Source organism: Dendrobates tinctorius, unplaced genomic scaffold (genome assembly GCF_039654945.1).
Source record: "Dendrobates tinctorius isolate UK_male_01 unplaced genomic scaffold, ASM3965494v1 ptg000038l, whole genome shotgun sequence".
NCBI lineage: Eukaryota > Metazoa > Chordata > Amphibia > Anura > Dendrobatidae > Dendrobates > Dendrobates tinctorius.
The window spans coordinates 9025740-9049968 of record NW_027361706.1 but is presented as its reverse complement, the minus strand read 5'-3'; the positions used below and the strand labels follow the sequence as shown (position 1 = coordinate 9049968).

At 44.6% G+C, this 24229-nt stretch overlaps 1 protein-coding gene across 1 annotated transcript; it reads right to left on the bottom strand.

The window, feature by feature from the left end:
• Positions 1–872: 872 nt before the first annotated feature.
• LOC141088212 (parapinopsin-like) lies at positions 873–23761 on the bottom strand. Its single transcript, XM_073574157.1, has 4 exons — positions 23449–23761; positions 16398–16726; positions 2174–2416; positions 873–1346 (listed from the first exon to the last, which is right to left on the bottom strand). The coding sequence occupies exons 1-4, from the start codon at positions 23759–23761 to the stop codon at positions 1209–1211; spliced, it is 1023 nt and encodes a 340-aa protein (XP_073430258.1). The 3' UTR covers positions 873–1208.
• Between the last annotated feature and the right edge of the window lie 468 nt (positions 23762–24229).

The following is a 24229-nucleotide window of genomic DNA, read 5'->3' as shown; positions in this document are numbered from 1 at the left end:
GAGAAGATTTTGAATAAAAGGTAAATTGCAAAATTGTTTGTTTTTACAAGCTCCGCTTGATTACTCAGGCTTCTTGGTCTGCGCATAGAATCTCGCCGTGCCTCTCTTACATGTTGGCAGCAAACCAGTTCAGCTGGTACTGTGGTGCTGCACATCTGATGACCTGACCCAGGTCCGGCGATCACTCCTCCTCTTCCCTGGCCACGGAGGCATTGTATATTTTCTAACTGTAACCCAATTTGTCACATGACCTTGTGCATCCTGCGTCTAGTTCTATATGACCATGTGCTTACATGCTGCGCGCACACCAGTTTGTATTCTAGTTCATACTTTTTGGGGGTTTTCTTTTGTGTCTGATTGAATTATGTGAATATAAAGGTGTGGCCTGCCTTTGTATTGAGCTGGGGATTATTCATGTGGTCTCTCATCCACCAGTTGGTTGCGGTCCGTCTCAGCCCTTATCTACATGCACGTCACTTGACAAACAGTAAGGTTTTTAATATTAGCGTTAAGACTGTCCCAATTACGGTTGCCATGACGAAGCGGGATGGTTTTTACATTTTGTCACATGACCGTGTGCCTCTTGCTTCTGCTCCCTATCCAGCAACACACACATACACTTTCTAGTTCCGGCTTACATTCTTTTTTTGTCCCCGTCCTTATAATCTCTGGTCACTAGGTGGCAGTGTTCGTTTACTTAGGCACCACAGTGCATTCGGCTATTTAAGTATTTCACCTCCTTACATTGGCCCCTCCCTTCCTGGTTGACACAAAAGTTGGAAGAGGAGTGAAAAGTTTCAGAAAGTGGTGCAGAGCTCGTTATTCCCAAACATCCCAATAATCACATAGACAAACAAAATATGAAGTTTGCATTTCCCTTTAAAAAAATACTGATTTATTTTCAATCATTTCCATACATGTACAGACATAACAGGCTTTGGTGCAGTACGGTGATCTCGGCAGCTGTCACGTCATCGATGCACGTTCCATTATGTACTTTTAGGATTCACCATTAATATTCGGACTAATCTTGGTTAAAAAAAAGATTGAAATATTCACAAAGAATTCCTGGTATCTATTTGGCATTGTTACTACTAGTGCTCCGCTCCTCCGTCCTACGTGGGGTTTGTCAGCTGGGTATGCAGAAAGCGCAATAGGATTGTACCACATTGGGTATTGCGCATTGATTTCTACAAGCAACCCCCATATCAAGCCGGAGACACTTGGCCTTTTCTTGACTTGGTGCTGCTTGCGTTATGGGATGCCGTCTGATCTGCGGACACAGATGGCTCGATGGCCCATGGGTTCCTACCACAGCATAGAAAAGGTATCACACATTCCTGGAACTGTTGAGACAAGTGGACGTGAAAAAGTTAGTCTGGATAGTAAGAACTACAGCCACCCATATTAGTTTTCCTTAAAGTGGTTGTCTGTGACCGTAACATTGATGGCCTGTCCTTAGGATGGATCATCAATGTCTGATCGATGGGGGTGTGACACCCGGTACTCCCGCTGATCAGCTGTTCCCGGTGACCGGAACTGGCTCGGTGGCAGAGTTGCACAGTTCTGTCGCAGGAATAGTGGCCACGGCCGGATACTGCACATCCGAGACTGATTCGAATCAATAGGGAGTGGATGTGCAGTACCCGGCACTATTCCATTAATGGAGCTGTGCCGGGCTCCGTAACTAAGCCGTTCCGGCCGCCGGTACACCGGGAACAGCTGATCAGGCATCGATGGCCTATCCAAAGAACAGGCCATCAATGTTAAAGTCGTAGACGATTTCTTTAAAGTTTTTAATTAATATTTGCATAATTTGAAAAAAATAAGGCCCTTTCTTATAACTCTACATTGTGTCATCCATCTGTTCCCCTGGAAATGTATAGGTAAATTGGCGACTAGGTGTTATTATTCCCCATGTCAGCTGGATATGTCCCTACGGCTTCACTTACTACTGATTGCGCAGTGTTAAATAGTGTAGGGACCCGGCGCTCTGATACGATGAATTGTAACACCCAATTAACACATTTTTCTGTTTCCAGGAGGAGCAACAGAGGAACAATACAGAATTCTCCGATAAGGTTCTGGTTAATTGTGATCTGTCAGATGTGATGCCGCCCTGATTGCAAAGTTGTCAATAAATGGACCTACTGATCCTGATGAGGGTTCTTACCTGCTTATTCATAAATATGTATATAATTGGGTTATATACGGTGCTGGTTTTGGTCAGGTACATGGGCACGGTGGCTATTACTGGGTCAATATACATGCCAGGGTTTGCCACGACCATCATAGCAAAAGCGGCGTATGGGAGCCAGCAGATGAGAAATGCCATGATCATCACTAGGACCATGCGGGAGACTTGGACCTCGGCTTTGCTGGTAGTTCCTCCTTCTGCTACTCCCAGTTTGGACACCTAAAGGGAAGCACAGAATATTTTTTTACTGGTAACAAGATACAGTGAAATCTCCTACTGCAGCAATGATCCTGGAGGAATTACTTGCAAGGGAGCTGATGACATCTTTTATAGTTGTACTTATAAGGAATCTGTCAGCAGGTTTTTACTATGTAATCTAAGAACATCATAATAAATGGGCAGAGACCCTAATTCCAGTGACGTGTTACTTATTGGGCTGTGTTTAGCTGTTTCAACACAATCATAGTTTTATCAGAAGGAGATTATCATTACCGGACAAGCTGCCTTGTGCCTCCCAGTCCAACCACGCCCCACCACTGATTATCAGCTCTCTGCCAATATACAGTGTACACAGAAAGCAGCCAATCAGTGATGTGGGCGAAGATATACAGAGCTCAGCATTTGAGCACTGCTAGATCTGCAGCAGCAAAAACAGCGATTGTATCGCAACTGCTGCACCCAGTAAACCAGGTTTTTATTATGCTGCTATGAGATCACATGAAATAGTATTTTTTCATCATTTCACAGCACTTGTTTTTTTTCCCAGTTTTTCAGTACATTATATTGCTAAGGAGAATGTTGTCATTCAAAACTACAACTTGTTACACAAAAAACACGCCCTCATATGGCTATGTTGACTGAAAAATATAAAAGTTATTGCACTTTGACGGCGGAGAGGAAAAAGTTCAAATGCAAAAAATAAATTAGGTAATGAATCTGGTCTTGTCAGGAGTGATCTTGTTAAAATGGATATTTCACCAAGTCATATGTGGCCAGTTTTGGCTCTTATTTTATTCCCGCTGATCCCCTGAGTATTGCATTTTTTATTTTTTTTAAATCCGCCATATGGTTCCAGAGATATGGGCCTTTCTTTACTAAGGGATTGGTGCTCACCAGTGCAGCCTAAAGACACGCCCCCGGAGAATCCTGCGAGCCACGCCCTTTTTATAAAGATCATAAAAATGAGTACTGAATAAAAAGGCCCATATCTCTGGAACCTTATAGCGGATTTAAAAAAAATAAAAACCGGAATACTCAGGGGATCAGTGGGAATAAAATAAGAGCAAAAATTAGCCACTTTTGTCCTAGTGATAGGTCCTCCTTAAAGAGGTGTTTTAGGGGGGGTTACTATATGTACTGTATTTTTCTGATCTAATAGTGGTTCTTGGATGTCAAATCATATTTTAATATCTATAAGCAACTTTATAGTACTAAAAAAGCTAAAGAGCTCCTGAAATCACTTTAGTTGAGGGACTACTGGAGAATAAAATCCAGAATGGAGGCTGTTCCAAATGTCAATGAGTAGCCCCCCAAAAGACTAATTTTGGGAGAAAACAAATGTTAAAAAACATTAAAAGATGATGACAGAAGCCTCAATATTTAAAATATGCAACATTTTCGGTAACATGCATAAAAAATAGCTAAAGGAAATTAAACTGTGTGTTAAATGTATTACTTTCCACATCATATAACATTTACATATTTTAGTTCCAGCAACAATTAATGGTCTTAGAATAATTACTTCCTCGCAGTTGTCATTAGTTCACATCGAGTTTCCTCCAGTAAAACTGGATGATTGGATTAGATTAGAAGAATTTTAGGTTCAGAGTTATGTTTTACCTCGGGGGGAACATTTAAATAGAAGCCATTTTAACAAGTGTAACCCTGATAGCGTACCCCTGGCGCCAGCTAAGTGCTTCCATAACGCCGGCTTGTATTAAACCAGCCACTGTTCATTTACATTTCTAAAGGAGACGTGGATTAATGTACATTTTATGGGGGAAAAACGGGATAAATGTTCGGCTATGAGATTCCAAATCATTGCAATATAAAAACATAGGAAGGGTAATTAAAATGGGGCATTGGCAATTTAAAGTCATTTATTAAGGTAACATGTTGTTGAAAATAATGAGCATCATTCGCTCCTTCATCTTAATGTTGTTTGTATTGCACCCATAGTAGTAATTATAGACATAAAACACAACTTTGCAAAACTTTAATGTGTTTCGCAGCTGCAGCGAGACTGAGACGGATGAAATATTGCCGCACTCATGGAATCAGGGTTACTGGATGAGGGTGCAGTGGGAGAAGACAAGTACCACATGTGTAAGCCTCATGGGTTAAATGTCAATAGCTTGGAGGATTCCCATTCAAAATAAAACATAACCTTTAATAATCCATTAAAATCTAAGACATCACATAAACAACACATAAACAAACATAATAGTGCTCATGTGTATCAGTGCTCATTTAAAAAAATGGTTCGGTTTCACCATTAATCCTGGACATAAGCGCCCCGGCGTATTTTTCAGAGGTCCCTTACTGGGTATTCGGGTCCATGTAGCAGCACAAGACAGTGTATGAAAAAGGAGGTTAATAGGGTTACAGGTATGCAGTTTTCCCTGTCCTCCCTGTCGTGCCCAGGTATTACTCCTGCCCTTACAAGGACAGGCCCCAAATGGACCCTATAGTGTCACCCCCAGTCCTCGGAAGGGGTATTAGCTCCCTACGCGTTTCCTCCCCAATAATGGGGAATCATCAGGGGAGTTATATAATTAGATATAAGGGGGTTTGAATATATTTGTCCATGGTGTAGTTTCCTTAAATAGACCATCTATCCATGGGACTTACTTTTTGGCAGTGATATGGACAGTCACTCTGCTGGTTGAGGCACCCAGCCATTGCAGGGCCCCTTCTTTATGGACCACAAAATTAAAACGCATGAAAAACAAGGCCCATCTAGCCTGTCTAGGATTCAAGCGTATGGCCGACTCCAGATAAATCAAATTCTTGTGGTCAGTGAGGACCACAACTTGATGTCTAGCTCCCTCCAACCAATGTCTCCACTCTTCAAATGCCCATTTCATGGCCAACAATTCCCGATTCCCCATGTCATAGTTGCGTTCAGGTGGGGAGAACTTTCGAGAAAAGAAGGCACAGGGATTCATTTTAGAAGTCACAGGATCTTTTTGGGACAAAACAGCTCCTGCACCAATCTCAGAAGCATCTACCTCCACCTGAAATGGAAGTGAGACATCAGGTTGTCGTAAAACCGGAGCAGAAGTGAATCTCCGCTTAAGCTCCTGAAATGCCGAGACAGCCTCTGGAGACCAATTCAGCACATCAGCGCCCTTCTTGGTCAGATTAGTCAGTGGTTTGACAATACCAGAGAAATTACCTATAAATTTACGATAGAAATGAGCAAAACCCAAAAACTTCTGGAGAGCCTTGAAAGAAGTGTGCTGAACCCAATCATAAATGGCCTGTACCTTGGCCGGGTCCATTTCAATAGTCGACGGAGACAAAATAAATCCCAAAAATGAAATCCTCTGTACACCAAAGAGGCATTTTGATCCCTTAAAAAACAGGGAATTCTCCCTCAAAATCCAGAACACAGTCCGGACATGTTCCACATGAGAATCCCAATCACTGGAAAAGATCAAAATGTCATCCAGATAGATGATCAAAAATTTATCCACAAAGTCACGGAAAATATCATTCATAAAGGACTGGAAGACAGAAGGGACATTAGTGAGCCCAAAAGGCATCACCAGGTACTCAAAATGTCCCTCCGGAGTATTAAACGCTGTCTTCCATTCATCCCCGTGCTTGATACGAATAAGATTATACGCCCCCCTGAGGTCAAGCTTGGTTAACCAGCCGGCACTTTTAACTCTGGAGAATAAATCAGACATCAGGGGTAACGGGTACTGATATTTAACCGTCATCTTGTTAAGGGAATAGTAGTCAATACAAGGTCTTAATGAACCATCCTTCTTGGCCACAAAAAAAACCCAGCACACCTAAGGGTGAAGAGGATGGTCTAATATGACCCTTCTCCAACGACTCCTTAATATAGGATCGCATAGCATCCTGTTCGGGTCCTGATAAGTTGAAAAGCCGACCCTTGGGAAATTTACACCCAGGCATCAACTCAATTGCACAGTCATAACTCCTATGAGGAGGCAAAGACGCAGACTTACTCTCACTAAATACATCAGAAAAATCAGTCAAATAATCAGGAATATCATGAGACTGAGGAGAAGTGGAGAAAACAGGAGTGTCCCTAAGAACACACTGACAACCCCAACTCACCACAGACACAGACTTCCAATCCAAAACTGGATTATGAGTTTGCAACCAGGGAAAACCCAGAACAATAGTATCATGCAAATTGTTGAGCACCAAAAATTTACAATTTTCTTGGTGGTCTGGGGCAACTCGCATTATCACCTGGGTCCAAAACTGAGGTTTATTCTCCGCCAAAGGAGTAGCATCAATACCCCTCAAAGGAATAGGCATCCGCAGAGGTATCATGGGAAAACCACAACGTTTAGCAAAGTCCAAATCCATCAGATTCAAAGCTGCTCCTGAATCTACAAAAGCCTAGCGGAAAATGTGGATAAGGTGCAGATCAGAGTAAATGCCAAAAGAAACTTAGGTTGTATACTGCCCACAGCAAATGTGTGTGCAAAACGTTTCTCTCGTTTAGGGCAGACAGAAATAGTATGAGAGGCGTCTCCACAGAAAAAACACAGCTTATTACTCCTGACGTTGTGCCCTAGACAAAACCCTATCACATTGCATAGGTTCAGACGTTTGTTCAAAAGGTGGCAACGCCTCTCGTGTAGTTTTACGTTCACATAAACACCGATCAACTTGAATGGCTAATGACATAGAATCATCAAGACCAGAGGGAACAGGAAATCCCACCATAAAGAGAGAATTATTTCAGAGTAAGGAATTGAGATACACGGACAGGCCAAGGATCACCTGACCCAAACTTGACAGCCTCAAATATACCTATGAGTCTGTTGTGTTTGAGTCGAGAGACCTGTGGCCGGTATGTGAATCACAGACCATGACACAAAAATGGGTGAATGTGACCTTATTCAACCGCCTGAAAAGAATTCCTCATGAGATCACCCATTTGTCTCAAGCACACCTGATGCTAATAGTTTAGGATTTCATTAATTGCATCATGTGTGCTACATTGAAGTATGGTGGTTGCTTGGTGATGCCTTCAGTGAAGCATAATGGTGGTTTGATGAATCCTACAGTGAAGCATGGTGATAGTTTGGTAATTCCTATAGTGAAGTGTTGTGAACTCATTTTCTGGTCTGCCTCTGGTTTCTGGTGAGGGAGCTGGTTGTGCTGACAGCGGAGTTGTGAGTTCTCTTTCCGGGCTCCCTCTGGTGGTGGCAGGAGGTAATGAAGCTGATCTAATTAACAGAGACCTGCCACCTGATAATGAGGATGAGGATTGGACATCTGGAGTCTCAGACTGGATTTAAGACAGCCGACTCCCTATTCCCATGCTGGTGATTTTTTCCTGCCTCCTGAAGTCTTAGTTTCCAGCTCAGTTCCTACCTTCTCAAGCTAAGTTGTCTCTGCTAATGATCACATTTGATTTGGTTTGGTCTATTCAGTTTTTTGTGTGGTCAGCCAGCCCCGGCTGGGGCTGTGCTGAATTTCCACTCTTATTTCACTGTATGTGCCAGTTTGCTTTTTGTCCCTTATTAGATTGGCCTCTTTTTGCTCTGTTCTCAGAATATGCCAGAGTGCTGATATAGTGGGTGAAGTCTAGTGACTTCAGGGTTTTTTTGCTATCAGAAGTGTTGGACATTTTTGCAGGGTTTTTTGGCGTGATTGCAGACAGTATCTTTCCTTTCCTGTCCTTTCTAGTTAGTGTGGGCCCCATCGTTTGCTCAGCCTATTTTCCTACCTGTGTTTGTGCTTTCATCTTGTTTCACCGTCAATACATGTGTGGGGGACTGTCTATTCCTTTGGGGTCTGCTCTGGGGCAGTTTAGATTTCCCCTTTTCTTGCTTTAGGCTTATTTAGTCCTCCGGCCATGTCGAGGTGTCTAGAATCATCGTAGGTACGCTCCACGGCTGCTGTTAGTTGTGTGTTAGGATCAGGGGTCTGCAATCCACGTAGTTACCAACCTCTCTGGTTTCCTGTGACTTAGCTTGGTTTTGTTTTCCTCCTCGGTGACCCAATCATAACAGTGAAGCATGGCAGTGGCTCAATAATGTCTACAGTGAAGCATGGCAGTGACTTGGTGATGCCTTCAGTGAAACATAGTGTTGGTTTGGTGATATCTATAGTGAAGCATTGCAGTGCATTTGTAATGCCTACAGTAAAGGATGGCAGTGGCTTTGTGATAACTACATTTAAGCATGGTGGTGGCTTCATGATGCCTACAGTGAAGCATAGTGGTGGCTTCATGATTCCTACAGTCAAGCATGGTGGTGGCTTGGTGATACCTTTAGTGAATCATGGTGGTGGCTTGGTAATTCCTTCAGTGAAGTCTGGTGGTAGTTTGATGATTGCTCCAGTGAAGCATTGTGTTGTCTCAATGATGCCTACAGAGAAGCATGGTGGTAGCTCAATGACGCTTACAATGAAGCATTGTAGTGGCTCGGTGATGCCTACAGTGAAGCATTGCAGTGGCATGACGATTACTACAGTGAAGCATGTTTGGGTTCAGTAATATTCTGCAGCTACTTTGCTTGCTCTAGCACTGGATGTGTGTGGATAGCAGGATAGATTCAATCAAGTGTTAGGAAAAAACATCATGCTGTCTGTGAAGTGGCTGACGTTTGGGTATCATTGGAGTTTTCCACAGTATAGTGAACACAAGCATATCTCACAGTCCTGAAAGATTCTGGAATGGCGGTCACAGTTGCCTGACTTCAACACCATTGAAAAAATATTAAGTGGGGTTTGAAGAAGACGGCTGTAGCGAAAAAAAAAAAACCAAGAATATTAGTGAACTGGAGGCCTTTACACATAAGGAATGGGTTAAGAGTCCTCAGAATCGCTGCTAAAAGCTAGTGTCTGAATATGCGTCGTATTTGCAGCAGGTTGCAACAGCCAGAAGTTATCTACTAAGTATTAAAGTCACATGTCATTAAAGGATGAATTATTCTGAGACTGCAATAGTCAGTAAAAGTGGCATTTTGTGTGGAAAATGTCGAAATCTATTGTTACATTTGTTTTATTATTTTGCAAAAAGTAGAAAATGTGTATAAATGGCAATAGGATTGGGGATTGAATAATTTTGAGTGATGGCAAGCACATACAGACATATATACGTTATGTATATATGCGCATGTTAACTTATATATTATATTGAGTATATATTATATATACAGTGTAATTGTTAAACTTTTACTGCAAATTTCACAGGTAAAAAATTGAAGTGGAATTGGAGAGACATACAAGGTCTCATTTCTGGTTCTGTTATCGTCATACAGTAATTATTACCTTTCATTTCTTTTCAACTTTTTACCCATAATCTGTCAGATTTTTTTTTCTCTGTCACAGTTCACCCATTATGTTAATTTTATTCTCCTTCTTTCTTGTTCTTTAGCTAAAATTATCCAACTCTTTTAACTCCTCCATAGTCAGAAAACTGCTATGATAATTCCCTAATAACTAAGCTGAGCTAATAAAGTAACAAAAGGGAGGAGCTGAGGTTATAGCCTGGTGCCCAATGTTCCCCTATAGATCCTCTACTACCAGTGATATACATCGTAAGCGAGGACCTTGGTATAGATTTTGCATTAGGGATTGTCTACCTTTGGGGACATATTTTTTACTTAAATGGAATCTGTCACCAGGTTTTATGTAATCTGAAAGCAGCATGATGTAGCGACGGAGACCCTGTGTCACGTCCGCCATGTCTGCCATGTCTGTTTGTCTCAAGAACTCCTGGAGCGATGTGCATGCGCATGTTTTGTCTGCTGTCCTGCATGTTCGCTAGAGCTGTGTGCAGACTCACCTCATGTCTGAGCTGCAGGATCCCTGCGTTTCTGCTCTGCCTTCTGTGATCTTCTCGTCATGTCTGGAGTCCTTGATCATGTGATGTTTCTTAAGATCCTGCACTGTCTGGTTCTGCAATCATCTCGTCATGTCTAGAATCCCGGATCATGTGTTCTTCCTAGGATCCTGCACTGGTTGGTTCGGTGATCATCTCGTCATGTCTGAAACCCTGATCATGTGACGTTTCCTAAGATCCTGCACTGTCTGGTTCTGCTATCATCTCATCATGTCTAGAATCCCGGAAGTTCTCCCCTGGTCCTGACCTGGAGGAGGAAGTGCTATGCCCTATATCAGGCCGCCTCTTCCTATGCTCAGGGCCTGATTATTGTGTTGCTTCCCTGCAAGGCTCTGGGTCTGTGGGGGGGGGGGGGCTCCCTCTATTCTGTGCCCTTGCACTTTGCTCTGTAGTGCGCCTCTGCACACGCTCCGTGCTCGTATTCCGCCTCTTGTCTTGTGCCATGTCTTGTGTTGTCTCTTGTGCCATGTTTGTCTTTGCCTTGCTTTGCCTTGTAGTCCTTCTGCTGTTCTTTGTCTTAGTCTGTTTTGCTATGTCTCGCCTTAGCTATGCTTTGACTTGTAGTCCTTCCTTTGTTCTCTGCCTCGCCTGTTTTGCCATGACTTGCTTTTGCTATGCTTTGACTTGTAGTCCTCCCTGTGTTCTCTGCCTTGCTATTCCTTGCTTTGTGTTCCTCCCTATGGTCTCAGTCTTTGCTTGCTCTGCCTCGCTCTCTCCTATGGTGCTCTGTAGTGCTCCCTGGCACACGCACCATTTCTCCTCTCCTTAGTGCTCGTTTCTTTGTCTAGTCCCAAGGTCTTCCCTTGGCCCGGCTCTGGGCTTCTGCCTACGCTCCGCTGCTAGACTCTGTCCTCGCTCTGTTTCTGCCTGTATTCCTTGCCTTGTTCCCTGCCTTGTCCTTGCATTGAACCCCGGCGTGGGTTCCCCTTGGCCGTCTCCTGTGCCGTGGTAAGTGCCACGTGTTTGTGTACAGCCGTGTGTACTGGCCAGTGTGGCGTGCCCCCTGCGTGGCTCCTAGCATGCAGCCCTTCCTTGTGCCCTGGCGTGGCTCCTAGCACGCACCCTGCCTTGAACCCTGGCGTGGCTACTAGCACGCACCCTGCCTTGTACCTTGGCGTGTCTCTACACGCACTCTGTCTTGTACCTTGGCGTGTCTCTACACGCACTCTGTCTTGTACCTTGGCGTGTCTCTACACGCACTCTGTCTTGTACCTTGGCGTGTCTCTACACGCACTCTGTCTTGTACCTTGGCGTGTCTCTACACGCACTCTGTCTTGTACCTTGGCGTGTCTCTACACGCACTCTGTCTTGTACCTTGGCGTGTCACTACACGCACTCTGTCTTGTACCTTGGCGTGTCTCTACACGCACTCTGTCTTGTACCTTGGCGTGTCTCTACACGCACTCTGTCTTGTACCTTGGCGTGTCTCTACACGCACTCTGTCTTGTACCTTGGCGTGTCTCTACACGCACTCTGTCTTGTACCTTGGCGTATCTCTACACGCACTCTGTCTTATCCTATGCTTTGGCGTGGCTCTACACACGCACCCTGTCTCGTTTGTGAACCTTGGCGTGTCCCCTACACACGCACCTCGCTTTGAACCCTGGCGTGTCCCCTACACACGCACCTAGCCTTGAACCCTGGCATGTCCCCTACACACGCACCTAGCCTTGGACCTTGGCGTGTTCCCTAAACACGCACCCTGCTTGGATATCTGTCGTGCCTCCTTGCCTGAACCCTGGTTTGCCTGCCGGATGCCCGGAACCTGCCGACCGTTGCCAGAGGTCCGGAACCAGATGACTGCGGCCTGATGTCCGGAGCTGACGTCCGCAGCCTGATCCCTGGACCCTGTCGGTTTGCCAGCAGTCCGGAGTCCGATGCCATCTTGCCATTACCTGTGCCTAGGCGTGCCATCTGGCACGTACCATGTTATGGACCTTGGCGTGCCCACGCGCGCACCTTGCACGTTTTGCTTGTTTTCTCTGTATGTGATCTTGTGTTATTCTAATGAAGATACCTTGCACCTACGTCTAGTCTCGTCTTGCTTCCTGCTCGTCCTTGTCGTCAGACACTCGTCTAGTGTCCCCTGAGCCGGCCGTCTGGTCCCAGCAGTCGTGGTGGCTCACCCCCTTGGTCTTGCCCCTGACACTCCCTGTATAGGGGGTGGATTCTCACAAGGTCAGCTCGCCCTCGGTGGGTGGGTGCCACGACCCAGAGGGTCCACTCAAAAAATGGGCTCAGCAGGAGCTGAGTCCGTCACAGTTAATCAGGCCATGGACTCCGCTGGTACCTCGGCTACCCGTCTGATGACCCGTCTGTTATAGAATCTGATCTGCTCTGTCTCCTGGACTCTCCTGAATATGGCGGTACCCCGGCCACTCTTCTGATGTAAATCAGACCTGGCCCTTGACCTCTGGACTCATTTGGAAATGATGGCTGCCAGAGTAAGAAGACTTGCTTGTCTAACCGCAGTCCTCCCCACTGGATCTTCATGTCTCGTTAGCGGCTCCTGTGTCTTGACCGGTGCAGGTGTCCGTTTCAGATGTCGGATCAACATTGTTGGAGTGGTTTGTACTAAACTCTGGTTTCTGCCGAAGAAAATTTTTTTTTTTTTTTCTTCTTTCCAGCCCCGGTGAGAGGGGGCTTAAAGAGGGGGGTACTGTCACGTCTGCCATGTCTGTTTGTCTCAAGAACTCCTGGAGCGATGTGCATGCGCATGTTTTGTCTGCTGTCCTGCATGTTCGCTAGAGCTGTGTGCAGACTCACCTCATGTCTGAGCTGCAGGATCCCTGCGTTTCTGCTCTGCCTTCTGTGATCTTCTCGTCATGTCTGGAGTCCTTGATCATGTGATGTTTCTTAAGATCCTGCACTGTCTGGTTCTGCAATCATCTCGTCATGTCTAGAATCCCGGATCATGTGTTCTTCCTAGGATCCTGCACTGGTTGGTTCGGTGATCATCTCGTCATGTCTGAAACCCTGATCATGTGACGTTTCCTAAGATCCTGCACTGTCTGGTTCTGCTATCATCTCGTCATGTCTAGAATCCCGGAAGTTCTCCCCTGGTCCTGACCTGGAGGAGGAGGTGCTATGCCCTATATCAGGCCGCCTCTTCCTATGCTCAGGGCCTGATTATTGTGTTGCTTCCCTGCAAGGCTCTGGGTCTGTGGGGTTGCTCCCTCTATTCTGTGCCCTTGCACTTTGCTCTGTAGTGCGTCTGCACACGCTCCGTGCTCGTATTCCGCCTCTTGTCTTGTGCCATGTCTTGTGTTGTCTCTCGTGCCATGTTTGTCTTTGCCTTGTAGTCCTTCTGCTGTTCTTTGTCTTAGTCTGTTTTGCTATGTCTCGCCTTAGCTATGCTTTGACTTGTAGTCCTTCCTTTGTTCTCTGCCTCGCCTGTTTTGCCATGTCTTGCTTTTGCTATGCTTTGACTTGTAGTCCTCCCTGTGTTCTCTGCCTTGCTATTCCTTGCTTTGTGTTCCTCCCTATGGTCTCAGTCTTTGCTTGCTCTGCCTCGCTCTCTCCTATGGTGCTCTGTAGTGCTCCCTGGCACACGCACCATTTCTCCTCTCCTTAGTGCTCGTTTCTTTGTCTAGTCCCAAGGTCTTCCCTTGGCCCGGCTCTGGGCTTCTGCCTACGCTCCGCTGCTAGACTCTGTCCTCGCTCTGTTTCTGCCTGTATTCCTTGCCTTGTTCCCTGCCTTGTCCTTGCATTGAACCCCGGCGTGGGTTCCCCTTGGCCGTCTCCTGTGCCGTGGTAAGTGCCACGTGTTTGTGTACAGCCGTGTGTACTGGCCAGTGTGGCGTGCCCCCTGCGTGGCTCCTAGCATGCAGCCCTTCCTTGTGCCCTGGCGTGGCTCCTAGCACGCACCCTGCCTTGAACCCTGGCGTGGCTACTAGCACGCACCCTGCCCTGAACCTGGCGTGGCTCCTAGCACGCACCCTGCCTTGAACCTTGGCGTGTCACTACACGCACTCTGTCTTGTACCTTGGCGTGTCTCTACACGCACTCTGTCTTGTACCTTGGCGTGTCTCTACACGCACTCTGTCTTGTACCTTGGCGTGTCTCTACACGCACTCTGTCTTGTACCTTGGCGTGTCTCTACACGCACTCTGTCTTGTACCTTGGCGTGTCTCTACACGCACTCTGTCTTGTACCTTGGCGTGTCTCTACACGCACTCTGTCTTGTACCTTGGCGTGTCTCTACACGCACTCTGTCTTGTACCTTGGCGTGTCTCTACACGCACTCTGTCTTGTACCTTGGCGTGTCTCTACACGCACTCTGTCTTGTACCTTGGCGTGTCTCTACACGCACTCTGTCTTGTACCTTGGCGTGTCTCTACACGCACTCTGTCTTGTACCTTGGCGTGTCTCTACACGCACTCTGTCTTGTACCTTGGCGTGTCTCTACACGCACTCTGTCTTGTACCTTGGCGTGTCTCTACACGCACTCTGTCTTGTACCTTGGCGTGTCTCTACACGCACTCTGTCTTATCCTATGCTTTGGCGTGGCTCTACACACGCACCCTGTCTCGTTTGTGAACCCTGGCGTGTCCCCTACACATGCACCTAGCCTTGAACCCTGGCGTGTCCCCTACACATGCACCTAGCCTTGAACCCTGGCGTGTCCCCTACACATGCACCTAGCCTTGGACCTTGGCGTGTTCCCTAAACACGCACCCTGCTTGGATATCTGTCGTGCCTCCTTGCCTGAACCCTGGTTTGCCTGCCGGATGCCCGGAACCTGCCGACCGTTGCCAGAGGTCCGGAACCAGATGACTGCGGCCTGATGTCCGGAGCTGACGTCCGCAGCCTGATCCCTGGACCCTGTCGGTTTGCCAGCAGTCCGGAGTCCGATGCCATCTTGCCATTACCTGTGCCTAGGCGTGCCATCTGGCACGTACCATGTTATGGACCTTGGCGTGCCCACGCGCGCACCTTGCACGTTTTGCTTGTTTTCTCTGTATGTGATCTTGTGTTATTCTAATGAAGATACCTTGCACCTACGTCTAGTCTCGTCTTGCTTCCTGCTCGTCCTTGTCGTCAGACACTCGTCTAGTGTCCCCTGAGCCGGCCGTCTGGTCCCAGCAGTCGTGGTGGCTCACCCCCTTGGTCTTGCCCCTGACACTCCCTGTATAGGGGGTGGATTCTCACAAGGTCAGCTCGCCCTCGGTGGGTGGGTGCCACGACCCAGAGGGTCCACTCAAAAAATGGGCTCAGCAGGAGCTGAGTCCGTCACACCCTGATTCCAGCGATGTGTCACTTGCTGATCTACATGCTGTCATTTTGATACAGTCCCTGGTTTCTCTGCTGCAGATCTAGCAGAGCTCGGAATGCTGAGCCCTGTATAACCCCGCCCACACCACTGATTGGCAGCTTTCTGTGTGCACTCTGCATAGACCTGAATTAAATTTTTTTAGATAGTCAGAAATTTTTTTTTGCTCTAATTTTGCATTGTTTTTCAGAATACATGACTTCTTGCTCTGCAAATGTACAACATCGATTAAAGACCATTTTTGACTTGGCGCAAAATTTGTGATTTTGAAAAATTTGGCACAAAAAATGGAAACCAGTACCACAAGGAACAAAAAAAAAGGGAAGTGATTTAAGAAAAATTTTGCAATATTTTAGAAAATTGTATGACGGAATATGGAACGTTTCTGAAACAATTTTGTAAGGAAACGTGGGCAAGCGTTCAGAGTTCTGAAAACGACTCACTGATCGCAATTTTTTGGATACTTAGCAATGTGTTGATAAGTAACGCCGAGTCTGAAACAGAGTTGGAGGAGACTAGCAAAGTGCTTGCACGGCGCACTCGGACTAAGGCCGGGGTAAGACTAGCGTGTGCAATGTGAGAAACTCTCGCGAGTCCATCGCATCAATACCCGGCACTGCCGCCGGGACTCGGATCGGAGTGTGCGGCTGCATAGAAATACATGCCGGGTATTGATGCGAGAGACTTGCGTGAGTTTCTCGCATTGCACACGCTACTGTGACCCCGGCCTAACTTATCGGCTCGAAACTCAATGTTATGATAAGTAGAAAGTTGGCCAAAAATACCATAAACCCTGCTGTGTTCAGAAGGCAAAAGATGAGATGCAATGCAGAGGAACTTGGTGAAATGATGGGAGTGATTACCTGCCGCAGAGTCCACACGAGGTATCCGTAAGAGGCCATGATTATAAGGAACGGGATTGCAAAGCAAAAGCAGAAAAAGCTTAGGATGTAGGACATATTGACCGGGTCCGTGCTGTACCAGTCAGGGGCGCAGGACGTTTCGACTCCTTCCAGCTGATAGCTGCCCCAGCCAAAGAGAGGTGGAGTATTCCATATGAAGGACCAAGTCCAGGCCACAGCTATGCCCGCCACGGCCTGTCTCGGGGTGAAGGTCAGGGTCCCCATAGGTTTACATACTACAAAGACACGATCCACAGCTATGACAGCAATTGTGCAAAGGGCAGTGATACCTGCAAAAAAGACAACAACAGGTAATGATAAGGAATGACAGCCGGTATATTCTTCACATGGAAACGTGGCTAGAGCTGAATTTGTGGTCCGAGAAGAACAGACTGGCCACGGGGGTCCTGACCCAATGTATACATGCCTATAAGGGTTTGAGGAGACGACCATATTTTCAGTCTGAATGTGATCCGACAAAACATCAGATCGTACTCGGACCACGGAGCTGTGCACGTCTGATTTTTTTCCTCTGTCCAAGGAAAAAAAAAAATCGCAGCTGCTGCTTTCTGTGAGGTAAAACATTTCCTTATCTGTTTTACCTCACAGAAATCAGCATATGTCTTGTCTGTATACTCTTTTTCGATCCCTCCCCTGCCCAGGAACTTATGATATTTTATGAGGCTGTGCTCGTGTCCAATTTTTTCCTCAGAGACCAAGTAGTCCGTGGAAAATATCACGATGTCGGATCAAAATCGGCAATGCAAGTCTAGGGGGCCATGAAAAAAATCAGACTACACTTGGATGGCATTCGAGTGGGTTTCGATTTTCGTGGACTGTCAGAATGGAGGCGGTGGAGAAACTGTTTTTTTTTTTTCTCTCCACATACGACAAAAACTGACGACACTCAAATCACAATTTGATTAAAGAGTGATTAGAATAATCTGACCGTTTTTATCAGATGTGGGAAAATTGGACGTGTGAACGAGGCCTTGTAAACAGTAAAAAAATCAACAGTGCATTCATGTGCTTTCCATTTTTGTTTTATGGACCCATTGATCTGAATAGATGAGTTTGATTAATAACTCGGGTCAAAGCACAGTCACGTGAACAGACCCATAGACTACAATGGGTTCTATGAAAAACACAGATAGAACACGTATGTGAAAAATGGACGTCTGAATGAGGCCTAAGGGCATAGCTTTATCTACCAAGTGTTTCACCAAGGGATTTGCTGTTGCTAAAAAGGGCTCATTTAGATGTCAGGTTTTTGGATACGAGTTCTATCCTCGTTTCTCACGTACGTTATTTTAGTTTATTGAGCTGCTCACGTGTTTTTTTTTTTTTTTTTTTGCCCACGGCGTTTCTGTAAAAAAAAAAATCACGGAGAAATGTCAACTTTTGATTGGTGGATCATAGTCGTCCATACCTTTTTATATTGCTGCCTTCCGTGTGTTGTGTATTTTTCACATTGTGATGGATAGGAGATTTTGCCAACTTTATTTATATATATTTTGTTTTTACATATGCAAAAATTACTGATGTAAAAAACTGACCAAACGCTGATGAAAATGTGGTCCTGATTTTTTTTTTTTCACGTGTGAGAAATAGAATGAGACCTTGGTCAAACATTTTTTCTAAAATGAGTAGCGACCTTTAGTGCTTGAATATGTTTAAGGAAAACTTTTGTTTTTAGCGATAGTACAAATCTTTTCAAACTTTTCACGGAACATCGCAAACAGTCTAAAATCCCTGATCTAAAAGGTTCATATAGGGGTGTTATCGGATAGTGCTTAGAAAGACAAGCCATTTTGCAATTTACTACTTGTTAAAATTTTCAGCCGTTGTTGAGATATTAACACTTTTATTCATCGCTCGTTGCCTTGGAGACCGACCACCGCTGCTAGACAGTAGAACATATGCGGCGCTTACAAGCTGTTTTCTGTTGACACTGTTTTGAAACTGGCTGGGATTGCTGACATTACTTATTCTGCCCAGCTTCAGGTCGGCGCTTACAAGCCGGACGAGGTCAGCACTCTAAAGCCGGACGACAACAGCGGTGGTCGGTCTCCTAGGCAACAAGCTGCAAACAAAAGTGTTAATATCTCGAGAACGGCTGTAAATTTGAATACGCAGTAAATTGCAAAAGTCCTTATTTTTATAAGAACTATCCATCTATTAAGTTGCAACGGATGTATGTTGTAGATGGATGTTCTTTAATGTCTGTCTAGATGGTATTTAATAGTATATTAAGCACATCGGATGCCTGGATTTATCGCTCTGCACATCAGCTCTGTGGAAGTTCAGTACAATGTGTGATTTATGGAGACGGCCAAGAAGCTGAAGTCGCTGGTCCTCTTGTAACCATTCCAGTTTTATACCTTCAGTTTATGTCTAATAGTCTCCGGAGCAAATTTATAGCGTGTAGCCTGGAAGATCAGTCCTAGCTCCTGCGTATAAACCCACGAGACGGACTGCTCAAAATTCCGGTAGGCTTTCCAGAAGAAGAGGTAAATGGCTTTATAAAATGAATTTACGGCTTGTAAAATGAAAGATATGTGTCACACTAAGCTGAAAAAAATCAAATTAACTTTTCTTACCGGCAGTATTAAAGAACAAATGTCTGGAAAGGTTACTTCATATTAGCTCTGGACTGATGGTGAACATTACGCTGGATTTAATAACACTATCTGTGTTTACCATAAAGGAAGCCTCGGAACGATTTTCTAACGTGAATTCATAGGGTTATTAAATGAGAGAAATGGAGAATATTCAAAGTCACGGATTTAAAATTCTAAATATTTGTAAGATGCCTTCAAATAATATGACATATTCCCCGTGAGCCCGCAATGTGATTAGCCCAAGGAACGAGATTGGAAGAACGTTACATTATATGCCAATGTCTTACATTACTTTCTACGGGAGGGGGGCAAGCCATAAAGGAGGGAAGGAATGGCGGCTCCGTCGGCGATGGAGAAATCATCGGTATATGAATGAGCCTTGCCACATGACGTAGGATAAAAGTCAAACCAGAATCTCAATTTGCAGACACATGTTTCAGGGTGTTACCCCTGCTAAGTGCAAAGCATGAGATCTGATTTGGCTGTATGAGAGGTTTCCAACTGGGATATAAGGGGTAACATTTTTCTTTGAGATGAGTGACATGTCTGGCATGGCAGTATAAGGAGGTTTGTAAGTCATACATGGCATATAAGTCTCAGGCTATGTGCACACGGTGCAGATTCTGCTCCGGATCCGCAGCATTTCTGGCCCTGCGGATCCGCAGCAGTTTCTGCTGCATTGTACAGTAGGATTGTTTTCAATGGTAAAGCCAAAAACGCTGTGCACATGCTGCGGATTTTTCCACGCGGATTTGCTGCGGGTTCAAATCCGCAGCATGTCAATTCTTTGTGCGGATTCCGCTGCGGTTTCACACCTTCTCCATTGTGAGGTGTGAAACCGCAGGGCTAAACCACAGGCCAGTTCGCAGGTAAACTGCAGGTCTTTTGACCTGCGGATTTACCTGTGGATTTTTCAAAATCCGAGTGGAAATATCCGCAACACTTCCAACTACGTGTGCACATAGCCTCATGACACTGGCAAGCCAGGAGTGTCACTCTCCACAAGAAGAAAAGTTACCCCTTAGAATCAAGCCTGCTGTCCACCCTAGATGGTCATTTATATAGTAAGCACCCATCAGTTCAGAGTTCAAATCTCAGGATTCTCAATTAAAATCAATACCCAGGGCTGGCGTTAGATTGGTTAGTATATTCTATCAAAGGGAATCCATCAGCACATTTTGCTATGTAATCTGAGAGCAGTATTATGTAGGGGTTGAGAGACTGATTTTAGCGATGTGTTACTTACTGGGCTGCTTGCTGCAGGTTTGATAGAATCCCTGTTTTCTCTGCTGTAGATGTAGACTGCTGAGCTCTGCATAACCCCGCCCACACCCCTGATTGGCAGCTTCCAGTGTACACTGTCACCAAGCTGCCAATCAGTGTTGGGGGTGGCGTTACACAGATTAGTTGGTGACACCTAGTCCTCTAATGATGATCTCCAGCTGATAAAACACTGATTGTATTGAAACTACAGCAAGTTGCTGAGCAAGTGACACATCCCTGGAATAAAGCTCTCTGTCCCTACATCATGCGGCTCTCAGATTAAATAGCAAAAAAACCTGCTGAAATGTGTGTATGGGGGGCACATACTCTGTATAGAGGGGGCTGTGTGTGGACTCATAGTATATAGGGAATGTCAGCATACTTACTTCTACTCAATATTAAATCATACAATTAATATTTATAAAAAATAATAATTGTAATTAATGTGATAATATTGATATTAATAGGAATTAATTTCAGCCAATTGGTTCGGCCCTCCACAGCAGTCACAGTCTCTCATGTGGCCCCTCATTTTGTACTTATTTTAATGTTATATGACAGTGAGAAAACAATGGAAAGGTAGATTGAGTGACTTTTTTAATGGTAAGGACACTTTTGGTCATAGTTTTGCTTTTTTTAAATTTAAATGCATGTGTTTTTGGGCTAAAAATCAATTTTCCAATTGGGCATCATTGAAAATTTTACATAGTTTGGCTTTTAAAGGCTGCCTTAATCTATTGACACTTGTGCAATATCTTTTCTATTATGCCATCTTGTGATTAATCTGAGTTACTTTAGGGAAATTATTTTAATCTCCAGGTGTTCCGCACCTTATCAGACAAATTTCTTGTTTTTTTTTTAGTGACTTTTTTGCATACCTATTGATTATATCATTTATAGGAGCTGATTCTGCATAACGAAGCCTGTGATTTTAGTATACGGTATTTGCCTTGCACGTTCTGCATTATACAGTATGTGCTTATTATTCATAAACAATAAAATGTATCGGCACGGCCCGGCGCAGGTTTCGTCCAAAGTCTTCATCACTGTGGTGTTTTTCTAAAGCTCCCGTCACACATAGCGACTCACCAGCCATCCCGACAACGATACGACCTGGTCAGGATCACTGGTGTGTCGCTACATGATCGCTGGTGAGCTGTCAAACAGGCAGATGTCACCAGAGATCAGGACAGCGACGACGCGGGTAACAAGCGCGCGATGCTTAGAAACCCGCTGTTTACCCTGGATACCAGCTCCCAGCGCAAGCACGCTGGTATCCAGGGTACACAGCAGGTAACTAAGCGACGCGCACGCTTAGTTACCTGCTGTTTACCTCGGATACCAGCTCCCAGCATCTGTTTACAGCGATGCGTGCTGGCCAGCAGGAGACCAACGATCAAAAAATGGCCCAGGACATTAGAGCATGATCAGCGATACCCGGCGGGGGGGGGGGGGGCGGTCGCTGATAGGTGTCACACACAGCGAGATCGCTGCTGAGGTCGCTGTTGCATCACAAAACTTGTGACTCAGCAGGGATCTCGCTTAGTGTGCTGGGGGCTTTACGGGCAGGTGTGATACGATTTTGGTAGAACAGATGTTAGGAAATCAAGTGCAGATACTTCCCTTTAGGGCTCGTTCACGCGACCATATTTTTAGTCCCAGTGATCTCCATAAAAAAAAAATGGAGCACACTCGGATCAATGTTATTCAATGGGGAGGTGAAAATGACCGATATTTTTCATTAACCGAATCTGTGAAATATGTTGCAGCGTGCATCAGTTTGTACCTTAAATCGGATGAGTCTCACACATTCAAGTCTATGGGCGCGAGGAAAAAAATCGGATGCCATAATAGAGCACCTGAGTTTTACAGATACATTGCAATTCTGTAACCTAGGAAACAAAATGGTCCTGTATGTTACTAATAGCTGCTGTAAGAAAAAAACGGATGACAAGTGCGAAACAAAATCGTCCCACTTACATGAATGAAACTTGACGCTTTTTTTTTAATCAGTCGTGTGAATCTACTCTCAGGTTAAGTTGCCATGATGAGTTTTTTGGTGAGTTTTTAAGGTGGTGTATTTTTACTGAGCAAAAAAAACACAGCGTTTTACATTTCCAATGATGTTGGATGGGATTTATAGCAATCTCATGGCCACTGTGCTTTTTAGTTATCTGCGGTGGCGGTGCATGTTGGAAAACCAATAAATGTCAATTTCTCTTGAGAATACATTGGGTTTTATGTTTGGATTTTACCCATAAAATTACATTAGATGCAGAAAATCCGCAGTTAAAAAAATGAATGTTATTTTAGTGTGTTTACGCTTCGGAAACACGTGTAATCCACATAGGACTAGAAATGTTTCAATTGAAAAGTCAACATATAGATAACAGTCTATTCTTTCTGGCTTGCTAGAAATAGTCATGTGGTTAATTAAGATACAATGCTGTGTCTCCACAGCCTGTATCAATTTTCTTAAGCTGGACATTATATTGATGTGGTTCCCCATGACTGTGTGGGCACTAGTTGGGCCCAGTCCTTCTCAATCCTTATCTATATGCATGTCACTTGACAAACGGAAAGGTTTTTAATATTAATTAGGACTGTCCAAATTACGGTCACCGTGAAGAGGTGGGATGGCTTTTGCATTTTTTTTTTAATAAAAAAACATGATAACTAAGTACCCTATATTATTTTCATGCACTATTGATTTACTGCAGGGTATGCAATCATTATGCTTCTGTCTTTGTTTTTTTTATGTTCAGTGACCAGTATGAACGTGTGCTTACATGCTGCATACACACCAGTCTGTATCCCAGTTCATTTCTTTAGGTTTTTTTTTTATAGGACTGTATCAATGTAGTTTTGTTAAAGCCATATACCAGGAAGTATCAAAAACAAAACAGCTTTATGTAAAACGTGACATACCAAAAAGAGATGAAAATCGCATAGTCAAAAACATGTTTCCGACATTTTTGGTGCATTTCTGGATCCTGTAGCTTTTCGTTGCAATTTTATTATCCAGATGTTGTGTTACTTTATACTTCTGTTTTGGAAAATTTTTAGGGTAGCATAATTTCTACATATATATATAATATGATATAATATTATAAGGGGAAATTACTCACCAAAAAATGCCACAGCAAACCCTTCTATGACGCAGCCGACTCTTCCGAGGTTGAAGTAGCCAACCGCGTTGGTTTCTACGGTCAGTAGACCTCCCAGGATGGTCACACCTAGGTCGGCTACTGCAAGGTTGACTAAGGAGTAGTTGATGGGGTGCCGCAGATGCCGATATTTCACTGTCACTATAATGACTGAAACATTGAGGATTATAGATGCAGTACAAAATACGGCCATTATCATAGCTAAGATGGTGTAACCGATCCTGGGCATGAGGACCTTTTCAGCCTCGCTCACCCCATTGCTGAAGTTCATCATCAGCTGTTGGATATCTTCTTCAGCCATCTCTGCCTTTCAGAATGAGCTAATTTGGTAGGATTCACAGCCAGGTCCCTTCCCCACTGTGTGTTTTACCAGCTATGACTTATCATGGCTTTATTCTTATAGATGTAAAGTCTCCGGTGATATTATCAACAAATGATATGACACAGATTATCATACACTTAAATCCCAAGATCCGGCTTTATTTGACGTAATTCCCCTTTCTCATTAAATTTTTATTACTCTAAAGCATTTTCAAGATTTGTACCTGGCTGTATGAATGACTTCCCATTGTTCCTATAGGATTGATTATGTGCATTAACAGAAACAGGGAATGTTTGGAAATGAATTGAAGGTGATAATTGAGTCAGTAAGAAACGTACTCATCCATCCAATTTATTGAATGTGGATGTAATGGAGTTTTTAAGAATCATCTTTTCCACTCTTCACTAGTTTCTAGTGGTA